Below are 13,218 nucleotides of genomic sequence, written 5' to 3'. Positions count from 1 at the left end.
TTGTAACACCCCCATTTTGAAACGATGACAACCCCATCTCGATGTTTCCTATAACACTCACAATGTAATTGTTCCGCTGATTGTAGCTGAGCATGCCAGCCAGACTGATCGCCCCACTGCTCGAGTCTTTGATCTGAAAGTGCCCATGTGCGCCGCTTTCGATGCTGTACATGAGGCGTCCGTTGGCACCGATGTCTTTATCAGATGCTATCACTGTTGCTACTGGAGTGTCTATTGCAGCCGTCTGGGAACAGAAAAGGTCAAAGAAGTAAAAAAGGTTAGAGAATTTTAGAATGGTTCGTTTTACCAGACCTTTTAAAAACGCACGTCGGTTTCATAAGAAAAAGACGAGCACTTGAATAAAAATTTCTTCAACAATCACATTGTAATATAACTCCATTTTTTTTTTCAAGCAAACAGTTAAACTGTCGCAATTTTCGCGTCTGACTGTTGAGCTTTCGATGAATAATTGGTAACTATCATTAGGCAACGATCCTTGATTACCATCCTCTCACCTCACTCAAGGATACTTGTATGACAGCGTCTTGTATGACAGGTGGATTATCATTCGCATCACCCACTTGAATGGCGACTGCGGTTGTACTGTTCAGGGGCGGCTCGCCCCCATCTTGAGCCATTACAGTCAGCGTGTATTGGTCACGTGTCTCGCGATCCAGCTGTTTTGCCACCGAAATCGCTCCAGTCTTGTTATTAATCGAAAAAAACCCTGTTGAAATGAAAGTAAACAATATACTCTAGTTTGTGATTTGTAGTTCTTCAGATGAAAAAGCTTTTTGTCATTTTTAATTCATTTCAACAAACAATACTATAAATTTCTTAAAATGCTTACCTTCTTCGTTTCCGGCCGCGATGGAATATGTCAGCGCACTATTCGCACCGGCATCGCCATCTGTTGCTGATACTGTGAGGAACACGGTGCCCAGTCTCTCGATTTCGTTCACGGAAACGTTAAAAGAAGGAGATTGGAACAAAGGTGTCTCGTCGTTTATATCAAGAACGTTTATTGTGACCTGCAATGCGATATAAGATAAGTCTTCTGATATCAATAAGTTTTTATTTGAAACGGCTGTTCTGATGATGGGAAATATGACGATGACAAGTTATTCTGATGATGCAAAGAAACATTCATTTCATTACCTTGACAAAGCCTTTGATTGTGCCTCCTTCAGTGAGTGAAATATCCAATACATGTTGTGCAGCAGTTTCTCTGTCCAGCGGAGTTGACCCAACTCTTAGGTTAGTACCATTGATAGAAAACATGGACCCGGAACTATCGAAAAAGGTAAAATTTCCTCCGGACACATTGAAATGCGACTCGGCTGGCTGGTGGTAAAATGAATGAGAAAATATTTTTAGAAAGTATAAATTCCACTTCTTCTTCCGTATCGGTATTTGCCCGCATAAAAGAAAGGACTGTTCAAAATAAGTAATCCTTCTGCTTTTCTTTAAACCAAAATGCGTAAATAAAATTTGCATTTGTTAATTCAGAGCAATACACCCTATGAACGCAAGTGGATAGAGCCCGACCCTGTTTTTTTTTCCTTTGCCAAAATAGCAAAATAATTTAGAGGCGTACGCCTTATAATATTATAGGAGTCCCTTATTTACACAGTTACCTTCAAGTCCATCACTTGTACGTTAGCCTCTCCCTCCATTACTGACACGTCATACGTCAAGTTTCGGGGTTTCGGCGTCACATCAATCACCACCATAGCACGTGACTTTAGGGCCGGGGAACCTCCGTCTGTTACGTTAACAACCACCTGGAGTATGCAAATCATCACGCAGGATTAATAGTAAGTTGCTATTCTGTTCTTGATGTTGTTCTGTGTATTGATGGCTGCTGTCATTAGTGTTCTATAATATTTGATACTCCTGAATTGTAACACCCCCATTTTGTAACGATGACAACCCCATCTCGATGTTTTTTATAACACTCACAATGTAATTGTTCCGCTGATTGTAGCTGAGCATGCCAGCCAGACTGATCGCCCCACTGCTCGAATCTTTGATCTGAAAGTGCCCATGTGCGCCGCTTTCGATGCTGTACATGAGGCGTCCGTTGGCACCGATGTCTTTATCAGATGCTATCACTGTTGCTACTGGAGTGTCTATTGCAGCCGTCTGGGAACAGAAAAGGTCAGAGAAGTCAAATAGGTTAGATAATTTTAGAATGGTACGTTTTACCAGACCTTTTAAAAACGCACGTCAGTTTCATAAGAAAAAGACGAGCACTTGAATAAAAATTGCTTCAACAATCACATTGTAATATAACGCCATTTTTTCAAGCAAACAGTTAAACTGTAGCAATTTTTGCGTCTGACTGTTGAGCTTTCGATGAATAATTGGTAACTATCATTAGGCAACGATCCTTGATTACCATCCTCTAACCTCACTCAAGGATACTTGAATGACAGCGTCTTGTATGACAGGTGGATTATCATTCGCATCACCCACTTGAATGACGACTGCGGTTGTACTGTTCAGGGGCGGCTCGCCCCCATCTTGAGCCATTACAGTCAGCGTGTATTGGTCACGTGTTTCGCGATCCAGCTGTTTTGCCACCGAAATCGCTCCAGTCTTGTTATTAATCGAAAAAACCCCTGTTGAAACGAAAGTAAACAATATATTTTTGTTTGTGATTTGTAGTTCTTTAGATAAAAAAGCTTTTTGTCATTTTTAATTCATTTCAACAAAAAATACTACAAATTTCTCAAAATGCTTACCTTCTTCGTTTCCGGCCGCGATGGAATATGTCAGCGCACTATTCGCACCGGCATCGCCATCTGTTGCTGATACTGTGAGGAACACGGTGCCCAGTCTCTCGATTTCGTTCACGGAAACGTTGAAAAAAGGAGATTGGAACAAAGGTGTCTCGTCGTTTATATCAAGAACGTTTACTGTGACCTGCAATGCGATATAAGACAAGTCTTCTGATATTAATGAGTTTTTATTTGAAACGGCTGTTCTGATGATGGTAAATATGACGATGACAAGTTATTCTGATGATGCAAAGAAACATTCATTTCATTACCTTGACAAAACCTTTGATTGTGCCTCCTTCAGTGAGTGAAATATCCAATATATGTTGTGCAGCAGTTTCTCTGTCCAGCGGAGTTGACCCAACTCTCAGGTTAGTACCATTGATAGAAAACATGGACCCGGAACTATCGAAAAAGGTAAAATTTCCTCCGGACACATTGAAATGCGACTCGGCTGGCTGGTGGTAAAATGAACGAAAAAATATTTTTAGAAAGTAGAAATTCCACTTCTTCTTCCGTATCGGTATTTGCCCGCATAAAAGAAAGGACTATTCAAAATAAGTAATCCTTCTGCTTTTCTTTAAACCAAAATGCGTAAATAACATTTGCATTTGTCAATTCAGAGCAATACATCCTATGAACGCAAGTGGAGAGAGCCCGACCCTGTTTTTTTTTCCTTTGTTAAAATAGCAAAATAGTTTAGAGGCGTACGCCTTATAATATTGTAGAAGTTCCTTATTTACACAGTTACTTTCAAGTCCATCACTTGTACGTTAGCCTCTCCCTCTAATACTGACACGTCATACGTCAAGTTTCGGGGTTTCGGCGTCACATCAATCACCACCATAGCACGTGACTTTAGGGCCGGGGAACCTCCGTCTGTTACGTTAACAACCACCTGGAGTATGCAAATCATCACGCAGGATTAATAGTAAGTTGCTATTCTGTTCTTGATATTGTTCTGTGTATTGATGGCTGCTGTCATTAGTGTTCTATAATATTTGATACTCCTTAATTGTAACACGCCCATTTTGTAACGATGACAACCCCATCTCGATGTTTCCTATAACACTCACAATGTAATTGTTCCGCTGATTGTAGCTAAGCATGCCAGCCAGACTGATCGCCCCACTGCTCGAGTCTTTGATCTGAAAGTGCCCATGTGCGCCGTTTTCGATGCTGTACATGAGGCGTCCGTTGGCACCGATGTCTTTATCAGATGCTATCACTGTTGCTACTGGAGTGTCTATTGCAGCCGTCTGGGAACAGAAAAGGTCGAAGAAGTAAAAAAGGTTAGAGAATTTTAGAATGGTACGTTTTACCAGACCTTTTAAAAACGCACGTCAGTTTCATAAGAAAAAGACGAGCACTTGGATAAAAATTGCTTCAACAATCACATTGTAATATAACGCCATTTTTTCAAGCAAACAGTTAAACTGTAGCAATTTTTGCGTCTGACTGTTGAGCTTTCGATGAATAATTGGTAACTATCATTAGGCAACGATCCTTGATTACCATCCTCTCACCTCACTCAAGGATACTTGAATGACAGCGTCTTGTATGACAGGTGGATTATCATTCGCATCACCCACTTGAATGGCGACTGCGGTTGTACTGTTCAGGGGCGGCTCGCCCCCATCTTGAGCCATTACAGTCAGCGTGTATTGGTCACGTGTCTCGCGATCAAGCTGTTTTGCCACCGAAATCGCTCCAGTCTTGTTATTAATCGAAAAAAACCCTGTTGAAATGAAAGTAAACAATATACTCTTGTTTGTGATTTGTAGTTCTTTAGATAAAAAAAGCTTTTTGTCATTTTTAATTCATTTCAACAAACAATACTACAAATTTCTTAAAATGCTTACCTTCTTCGTTGCCGGCCGCGATGGAATATGTCAGCGCACTATTCGCACCGGCATCGCCATCTGTTGCTGATACTGTGAGGAACACGGTGCCCAGTCTCTCGATTTCGTTCACGGAAACGTTAAAAGAAGGAGATTGGAACAAAGGTGTCTCGTCGTTTATATCAAGAATGTTTACTGTGACCTGCAATGCGATATAAGACAAGTCTTCCGATATTAATGAGTTTTTATTTGAAACGGCTGTTCTGATGATGGTAAATATGACGATGACAAGTTATTCTGATGATGCAAAGAAACATTCATTTCATTACCTTGACAAAGCCTTTGATTGTGCCTCCTTCAGTGAGTGAAATATCCAATACATGTTGTGCAGCAGTTTCTCTGTCCAGCGGAGTTGACCCAACTCTCAGGTTAGTACCATTGATAGAAAACATGGACCCGGAACTACTGAAAAAGGTAAAATTTCCTCCGGACACATTGAAATGCGACTCGGCTGGCTGGTGGTAAAATGAACGAGAAAATATTTTTAGAAAGTATAAATTCCACTTCTTCTTCCGTATCGGTATTTGCCCGCATAAAAGAAAGGACTATTCAAAATAAGTAATCCTTTTGCTTTTCTTTAAACCAAAATGCGTAAATAAAATTTGCATTTTTCAATTCAAAGCAATACATCCTATGAACGCAAGTGGATAGAGCCCGACCCTGTTTTTTTTCCTTTTCCAAAATAGCAAAATAGTTTAGAGGCGTACGCTTTATAATATTATAGGAGTCACGTATTTACACAGTTACCTTCAAGTCCATCACTTGTACGTTAGCCTCTCCCTCCAATATTGACACGTCGTACGTCAAGTTTGACAAAGTACTAACCGTCACTTTTACCAGTGTAAATGCGAGAGGCTGTGTTGTACTTTTTGCCTATAAAATGGAAAAATATATTGCTTTAACGAGACTTGGAAGTTGCAATGTTGACAATAACAAGTTTCATTATTAGTGTTCTGATTATTGTTTCGTTTCAAATTGTTATTAAATTCCTCTTTCCTTCTTCACTTACGTTTACTATCAAACTGTATACTCCATTCCTTAAATTTCCATCCACAGTGACTTCACCACTTGTTTTATTGATTGCAAATAATCCACCAGGATCGCTATCTAGAAATACACCATGAGGAAAATGAATTCTCGACACCTTCATGATACTGTGAGTCACACAGTGTACTTAGTTTGAGTTCAATAGTTAGTCGATGTGTGTATGATGTACGATACATATCGGCGATAATCCCATAGTCGAGAAAGTACCACTCACCTGGATAAATGCTATACTCTACAGGAGCGTTTAAAGAGTCCATGTCTTTTGCGTGAACTTGAGTGATAAGAGATCCCTATAAATACCGGATAACGAATAAATTTGCATAATCCTTCGGTTGTATAACTAGAAACACTACAAACTTGGTGGTATGGCGTGGTGGAAATAGGACAGGACTTAAAATCTGGCTCCTGTCTTTTTGCTCTGCCCAAGGGGACAGAAATAGGTTGTACCATCGACTAGTAGGCGTCGACTTCCAGGCGAAGCAGAAACAAGGCTTCCAAACACAAATAATAAGAGAGACTTTGTTAAACCAAAGCTCTCTTATTAATTTGACGATGTTTAAAGGTTTAACTCACCAATGGTGAATTCTTATCAATGTGCGCCTCGTACAGCTTTTGTGAGAAGTTCGCCGGAAGGTCGTCTACATCTGTTATATTAATGGTCACCACTCCGAAGCTCTGTAACATTAGGTCTGTGTGGTTGTTCTGAAATTACAATTTTCGCAAGCATTAGTGGGACGTATTTCTAACTTTAGGGTGGGCGCAGGCAAAGCCCCGCTTTCTAGAGTCTTGACCACTGGGTTCCGGGTTCGATCCCAGGTTCCGACTAGATTTACATTAGTTGGTTCGTGCCTTTGTTTGTTTGTTTGTTTGTTTTTTTTCGGATTCCCTGGTCTCGCTTCCTCCATAAAAACAAACAATTCTCAACCCTAAGCTGTGTTCCTTGGCCATGAGTCGATAAGCGGACCCTTGCGCCTTTTATAGGTCTTCGACTCGACCACCACATATATGCTCCTTTGTAATTCATTATTTGGTGATTTAATTCATTATTTGGTGATTTGGTGATTAACTGGTGATAGCTTCGTAAATTTTGTACAAAGCTTGCCTACAGTTTAAGATTTGTTTAAGTGTAATAATCGCTTATTTCTTTTACCATCGCTGAGATGTTGAGTGTGTACACCCTTGGACCATTTTCGTAGTCAAGAGGCTTTGAGATGGTGATATCACCAGTGACCTTGTCGATGCTGAACGCTTCCCCCTACAACACAGTAAAAACCATGAGCGGCTATTCCGTGAAGAAGGAAGAAGGAATTTTTGTCAAAGCTGCCATCCACGTCACATTCACATTGAAGCTTAAAGCGCCACAGTTTCTAGAAACTAGCATACCTCATTTCCTGATACAATTACAAACGTGATAATGGCATTGGTCGTTGCATCGGCATCTGTTGCAGTCAGAGTAGCCACAGTGAGACCTATCGGCCTATTCTGTCAAGAAGAGACCAAACCAAATCTCACAATTTTATCCGGAATTAAGAATCGATAAATGATATATATGGAAACACTAATGTACATGGACTAGGCGATGATTTGATTATTAATTTTGCTGATTTGCCACTGATTTATATTGGTATAGCAAGCAACTTGGAAATTGAAAAGTAAAAAAAAAAAAATAACCTTTCTTCAATCGGGCAATCCGACAACTGATGACACTTCGGTGGAGAGTAAATTAATTATTGTACCTCAGAGCATGACACGGTCAGCGGTGTATTTTGGAAGGCGGGCGCATTGTCGTTGATATCAGTAATTGTTAGAATGGCTGTAAGCTTTCCCTATAAGAGCAAGTAGAATATGGTTATGCACATTTAACGACAGAGACCAGACCAAGACAAGCTTAGGTGTCTCCTTACCTGAGGTGATGAGCCGTCGCTTGCATAGACCTCGAATCTAAACGAGCCATCCCCGGCACCCATTTCCTGAAATTGAGTACGAATAAAATAAGTTATGCCATACAACACTTTGCTCTGGTTATTTTTGGAGTTCTTACCTCTCTGTCCAGTGTTTTGTTAACTATCAGATCTCCAGTGGTGTTATTGATTCTGAACCATGGATGAGCGTTGGATTGCAAGCTGTAACTAATATTATCACCATCTGCATCTGTAGCGGTAAATCTCGTTATATTTGTTCCTGTAGATAATACAAAGGATAGGTATAGGTTATGATTTACTATATCTTAGCAAATAAAGTACTTCCTGGCACAGAGATGTGGCATCTGAGATTACTGTAACTGCTTTAACAGTGGCTTTTATGATACAATACCAGGAACACGTTTCGAACCAGTTGAAATAAAACCGAATTATAAAATGCAGCGAGTGTGGGATCATGACAAGGGACCTATTGACTAAAATGTGTTTTTATCTTGTATTCACTGCAGTTTTAGGATCATTATCAGCGTTCGTTTTCGAAATGGATCCTTATCCCTTAGTTCCTTCTTAGTTTTTCAAATGGATCTAAAAGGTATTAAACGTACTATATAGATTTAGGCAATGCCTAAAAGCGGAGACAGCTTTATTACCATATTTTCATATGGAGAATCTTTGGGCAGTTTAGGGGTATATCACCCCCTGAAGAATAGAGTTTCTAGGCTAGAATTTCTTTTGACAATAAAAAAGAGATCCATAATAACAGCATATATGCTGTATGCTTTATACCCCTGCCCCCCTCCCCTCCTTTTTATACATGTAACTTGTTTGAAATGCACGGTCCAAGCTTTATTTTATTTTACTTAGCTAGTAAAGCTGGTAAAGCCAGCTGACAGCGTGTGACATGACGTCATTGACCACAAATTTTAAATCGCCTAGTTTATGACCAGTTTCTGTACGTATGGAGATCCGCTACAAATTTAACTGCTTTTCAGTGCTTAACTGATAAAAGAAGATATGTAGCTCGGCAAGCTTTAAATCGGACAGAAAACTTATGTAGGAAACAGCGAGTAGGCAAAAATGACACCGATAAAAGCTAACATGGCACCCGCCATAATAACATAACACATTAAAATGTAACACACATCACAGTCATTTTTAATCCCTTTAGCTTACCACCCGATAAGAGTTCAACGTTCAATAATAAAAACTCATTTTATTAGTACGATGCTGATTTTGGAAAAGACTCTCTTGTATCATTTAAAGACAATAAAGATGTCTATTTTTGGTTACAATGATTGTGTTGTGTTGAGTAGAACTGACTGCACTTACCCGCGGTGGTGTTGACCTCTGGAAGAACTGTTGTCCAATAGGGTGGATCAAATAATGGACGTGCTCCTGGAAAATGAAAAAGTTTATAACTAAAGGGTAGGAAGATGAGGGGAACTATATGGGAGTATAAAGTCACCCTCCTTCACTTTCCTACAATCATTTTGCGCGCCCGCTAACACTCCTTAAAATGAAACACTGATGAAAGACATGGTAAGCACTCGTTAGTTAGGTACTACAATGAATTCAGAATCTAATATATTTGTTGTTCAACAATATAAAAAAGACTGACAGGCACAGGATCGCGCAAAAGAAGTAAATATTATGAAAATAATAACATAAAATGCGATAGGTACGAAGCATTGGCTTGTTTCGGCTTCATCCAATACTTTCTTGAGTTGGATAACAAATCGCTGGAAACAAAGGATGGCTGTCTGTTATGTATGCTTTCGTTATGTGGCAAATAATCCGGGCTTTCAAGAAGGCTGTGCTTGTTCCTGCATCATTGAACGCTATTATCATTCTCTTTTTTTATTATACGCCTTTTTGTATCACAAAACCATACTTCATACACAAGCCACCTTTACGTTACTTGAACGCTAAAAACGAAGAAAATAAAATGGAAAACATTGCATGATGTATAATAATTATGGAGGCTATGGAAAGAATCCATCCATGTATGTTTATTAATCTTATCGTAGGATAGGCCTGAATTTATAATTCATCAGAAGGATCACAGGGGAAGGGGGGGGGGGGGGGGGGGCTCTCGAGAACGCAGGCCATAAGCACGATGCAGAGAAAGGAATGAGAAATTGGATGAATCGTTTGAGAGGACCTTCCATCCTGGCAGGCCACTAAAGGGGCGGCAGGCATCGCGTCTAATATTTGTGTCAAGCGTAGTTTTATTTTTCCTCTCCAGCTTTTGAAAAATAAAATCGATACTCGGTCTGACTCTAATACTGGACGGATGATAATTATAACAATTAGTAGGCGGCACACCATCATTTTTAATCGCCCCAATGGCGTAGAGAAGTTTGCTAGTTCTGGTTACAAAAGCGTTAATATGAGTGTTCCAACTAGGTCACTTGAAATGTGCACATAAATGGTAAGGTCGGGGGCACCACAGAATTGAACTGGAGGAAACTGGTCACCATTTCCTTATTTTTTTAAAAGATGGTTTGAGAAATTGCATAACGAAAACTAAAAACCTTAGGCAGCTAAGCGAGTTTGTTAGTATGAGCTCTAATACCGTGGTATCATCTACGTATTTAACTCAGTTGTTCCAAGTGGATGTGAGACTATCTACTGGCCCCCCTTACTCCGTGCAGTAACAAGCTGGCTGTTACATCTCAGGAACAGTGCCTTGTACCTTGAGGGTATAGGCGCTTTGGTCTGGTGTTCTTTAGATTAAATTGGCAGTTTTGTTTTCTTACATTTTTACATTCCTCTTACATTACATTCTGAAATTTCTCTTGAACAGCGGTTCTGTTAACCCTGAATTGCGGCGAGTCTTCGCCATGTCGGTGAAATGCCTATTAGCGCTTGTAGAAAAGAAGGATAACCAACTTATCTACAGTAGGTCGTCAGTAGGTTTATGAATACTCCAAACTTCTCTCTGCCTATCAGATTCGTGTTCACCTCACCAAATTCTTGTCATCTGAGGTCTTAATCTAATGACAGTTTTCTAGGAACTTAATTTTTTTTTTTCTTGTCTTTGAATTTGGTTTAAATCATTTCATTGCGCGGAGCAAAACGTGTGCATTTTTGCCAATTTGAAATAATTATGATACTAAGAAACAATTGGTCGCAGAAATGGCATTTATGAAATCGATTTATCTTTATGACTTTATTTGTAATTTGGAAAGTGGGTGAGACGCACAGTTCTTAAAGTGAGAAAATGAAAACTAACAGCGTTTTGAAAGTCTCCCATCATAAATAAACAGAGCGAAGGATCGTCACAAAGTCAGTTGCAAATAAACCATGATCAGGTTAAACTGATACTTCTCGTGCCTAATGCCAATATGTTTGAGGTTTCTAAAGTTGATATTCATAATAGTCGTCTCACACCAGCAACCAAAAGCGGAAAATAGTTAAGTCGCCACATGCCAGACGGATAAATAGGAAGAATTTTTGATGGTTGACATACTATGCAAATTCTCCTCAAAACTTTTTTGTTTCGTTAAAATAAATGTTTGAATATTGTGCACTGTTTGGTTTAAATATAAAAGAGAATATTGTCAATTTTAGTGCAAAAAATGTAGAAATGCATATTTATTTTTTAATTAAAAACATTGACTTTGTTAATCAAATTGCAACTCACTATTTCACTATCAAATCATAGCTCTGGGAAACTATAAACTAATAAACTCTTTATCCGTTTTCCTTCACAATAGAGTAGATGTTTTAGATGACAGCTATTAATAAAGTTGGTTTCTCAATTGAAATTTATGAAGCATTAAATATATTATTGAAATATATGCTTGAAAGGATTTGTCATTTTTGCTCGATGTTTCGTGTTTCGGTTATCCATAATTGAGTTACCAAAGAAATCTTAGAACATCTTTTTAGGCAGGCGTAAAGTAACCATACCCTTTGAATCTCTTTCTGATCGGTATTAACAAACAACAGCAGACTACTCCAATACAAGAAAACTGAGCACTTTACAAGTCGTATAAGGTTACTTACCGTTAGCTAAATGAATCAAGCTGCCTAACAGCAACAGCATACGAAAAACCGTCCCCATTCGAGCAGCCATCGTTTTGTCCCAGTTGATGGTTTGATAAAGATCCTTGTTGCATCAACGGAAGTTTATGCTATGCAAAAATTTCACCTTAGGTTATTGTGTCACGCGCAAAGTAACGAAACACATTATTTTTGATAACCAGAAATCATATACTGAGTAGCCGATTAACATACCCATATTAATGGTACAATTAAATGCGTATTTCTTTAGTTAACCAGCTCATGTCGATTAAGTAGTCGTTTGGAAAAGGAATCCATGATGTGGAATAGTGGAGAAATAAGAAGTTGACCTGTTCAATGGGGTGTGTCGGGTCCTTCTCAAGTGGTACTTGAGGATTGAGATTCGAACACCAATTCTCGTCTTTTAATCTTTAGTTAACTGCAAAAAGTTGGTTATGACTTTACAAAAGGTTTACTCTAAGTGCCCATTAGGTTTAGTATAAACCTGGTGTATTTAGATAGTAGTTTTATGATAGGGAGTGCAAAATTGGTTGGAATGCTGTCAATCATAACAATCACGTGTAAAGCTTGTTATGCACTCTAGCACAGCTAGCATGAAGTGTGTTACCAGTGTAGTCACGGCAACTGTGTGTAAAACACACGCCTTCTTTGCTCTTCTACTCTTACTCAACTTCTACTCTCTCTCTACCAGAGTGATCTATGCTTTATAGTTTTGTCTAAAAATAGCACGTCCATTGGGAACAGAAAGTGGACCTTCGGCGTTCGCACCCCCAACACCTCCCCCTCCCCCCCCTCCTGGGTACGGCCTGTTGTTACAGCGAAAAATGAAACCCAGCACCTCCCATCTAACAAACGTCGCCAACGCTGTTGTTACAAATTATGGGAACCCTGTTTTTGCGAGGTTTGAAGAAATGTACTATCAACAGAAAGAGTACCTGTTACAATTATGAGACTCGCATGGAAAAGTTATTTGTGATTACCAGCTCATTATATTCATACAGACAGTTGAATCTGACAAACTTCAGGCTAGAACCTTGAAGAAATAACTTGAAGAATTAACTTGGTACAGGCTCGAGTTGAATTTCGTCGATATGTAAATCATGTAAAGTTCTCTATCCGTTTAGCAAGTCTGTTCATGCTTACATTGTGTTCCACTTTAATAACACCCAAAAGATTGTACTCAAATTGCTTTCTTAGTCTGAGAAGTAGTGAAAAACTCACTCAAGCAGAGGCTTTAGCAGCTCCATGGTGCATACATAATATTGCTAATTTATTTTTCACATTTATAAAACTAATAGTACTAATAGATTTCGCATAAGGATGTCTGCCTTTTGTTTAAGTAGTGGATGAGTCCCTTGTAAGGAATGATTTAACTGGGCTACCATTGCTCGTATAACGGATTTCTTTTCTAAGGGCATTACAGTACCCAGAAACGCGCGATTTTTAATCCCATCTATGCACTTAGGTAGTCATGGAAACAAAGGTTGGTTCTTACTAGAGCAAGAGCACTGGAAAATCAGGCAGTTGCGCTCTCTGCTC

At 39.2% G+C, this 13,218-nt stretch overlaps 1 protein-coding gene across 7 annotated transcripts in view; it reads right to left on the bottom strand.

Moving 5' to 3' along the window:
* The window catches only part of LOC5512766 (protocadherin Fat 4), a 64,907-nt gene extending 52,919 nt beyond the window's left edge, over window positions 1–11,988 (bottom strand). For 2 of the 7 annotated variants that reach the window (XM_048725485.1, XM_048725484.1), the window contains exons 1-26: window positions 11,893–11,983; window positions 11,662–11,789; window positions 8,980–9,045; window positions 7,773–7,912; window positions 7,636–7,701; window positions 7,468–7,557; window positions 7,115–7,213; window positions 6,882–6,986; window positions 6,305–6,433; window positions 5,946–6,021; window positions 5,694–5,791; window positions 5,432–5,557; window positions 4,954–5,139; window positions 4,646–4,826; window positions 4,310–4,521; window positions 3,860–4,042; window positions 3,535–3,681; window positions 3,056–3,241; window positions 2,748–2,928; window positions 2,413–2,624; window positions 1,963–2,145; window positions 1,638–1,784; window positions 1,159–1,344; window positions 851–1,031; window positions 516–727; window positions 62–244 (exon numbers count right to left, since the gene is read on the bottom strand). In XM_048725485.1, the coding sequence (XP_048581442.1) occupies window positions 62–244; window positions 516–727; window positions 851–1,031; window positions 1,159–1,344; window positions 1,638–1,784; window positions 1,963–2,145; window positions 2,413–2,624; window positions 2,748–2,928; window positions 3,056–3,241; window positions 3,535–3,681; window positions 3,860–4,042; window positions 4,310–4,521; window positions 4,646–4,826; window positions 4,954–5,139; window positions 5,432–5,557; window positions 5,694–5,791; window positions 5,946–6,021; window positions 6,305–6,433; window positions 6,882–6,986; window positions 7,115–7,213; window positions 7,468–7,557; window positions 7,636–7,701; window positions 7,773–7,912; window positions 8,980–9,045; window positions 11,662–11,731 (3,645 nt within the window). In that variant the 5' untranslated portion in view covers window positions 11,732–11,789; window positions 11,893–11,983. Of the gene's footprint in view, window positions 1–61; window positions 245–515; window positions 728–850; window positions 1,032–1,158; window positions 1,345–1,637; window positions 1,785–1,962; window positions 2,146–2,412; window positions 2,625–2,747; window positions 2,929–3,055; window positions 3,242–3,534; window positions 3,682–3,859; window positions 4,043–4,309; window positions 4,522–4,645; window positions 4,827–4,953; window positions 5,140–5,431; window positions 5,558–5,693; window positions 5,792–5,945; window positions 6,022–6,304; window positions 6,434–6,881; window positions 6,987–7,114; window positions 7,214–7,467; window positions 7,558–7,635; window positions 7,702–7,772; window positions 7,913–8,979; window positions 9,046–11,661; window positions 11,790–11,892 lie in introns of all 7 variants that reach the window. The other 5 variants (XM_048725486.1, XM_048725487.1, XM_048725481.1 and 2 more) reach the window with 5 other exon arrangements.
* Between the last annotated feature and the right edge of the window lie 1,230 nt (window positions 11,989–13,218).

This window comes from Nematostella vectensis, chromosome 3, assembly GCF_932526225.1.
Source record: "Nematostella vectensis chromosome 3, jaNemVect1.1, whole genome shotgun sequence".
Classification (NCBI taxonomy): domain Eukaryota; kingdom Metazoa; phylum Cnidaria; class Anthozoa; order Actiniaria; family Edwardsiidae; genus Nematostella; species Nematostella vectensis.
This window is presented reverse-complemented; position numbering and strand designations above follow the sequence as displayed.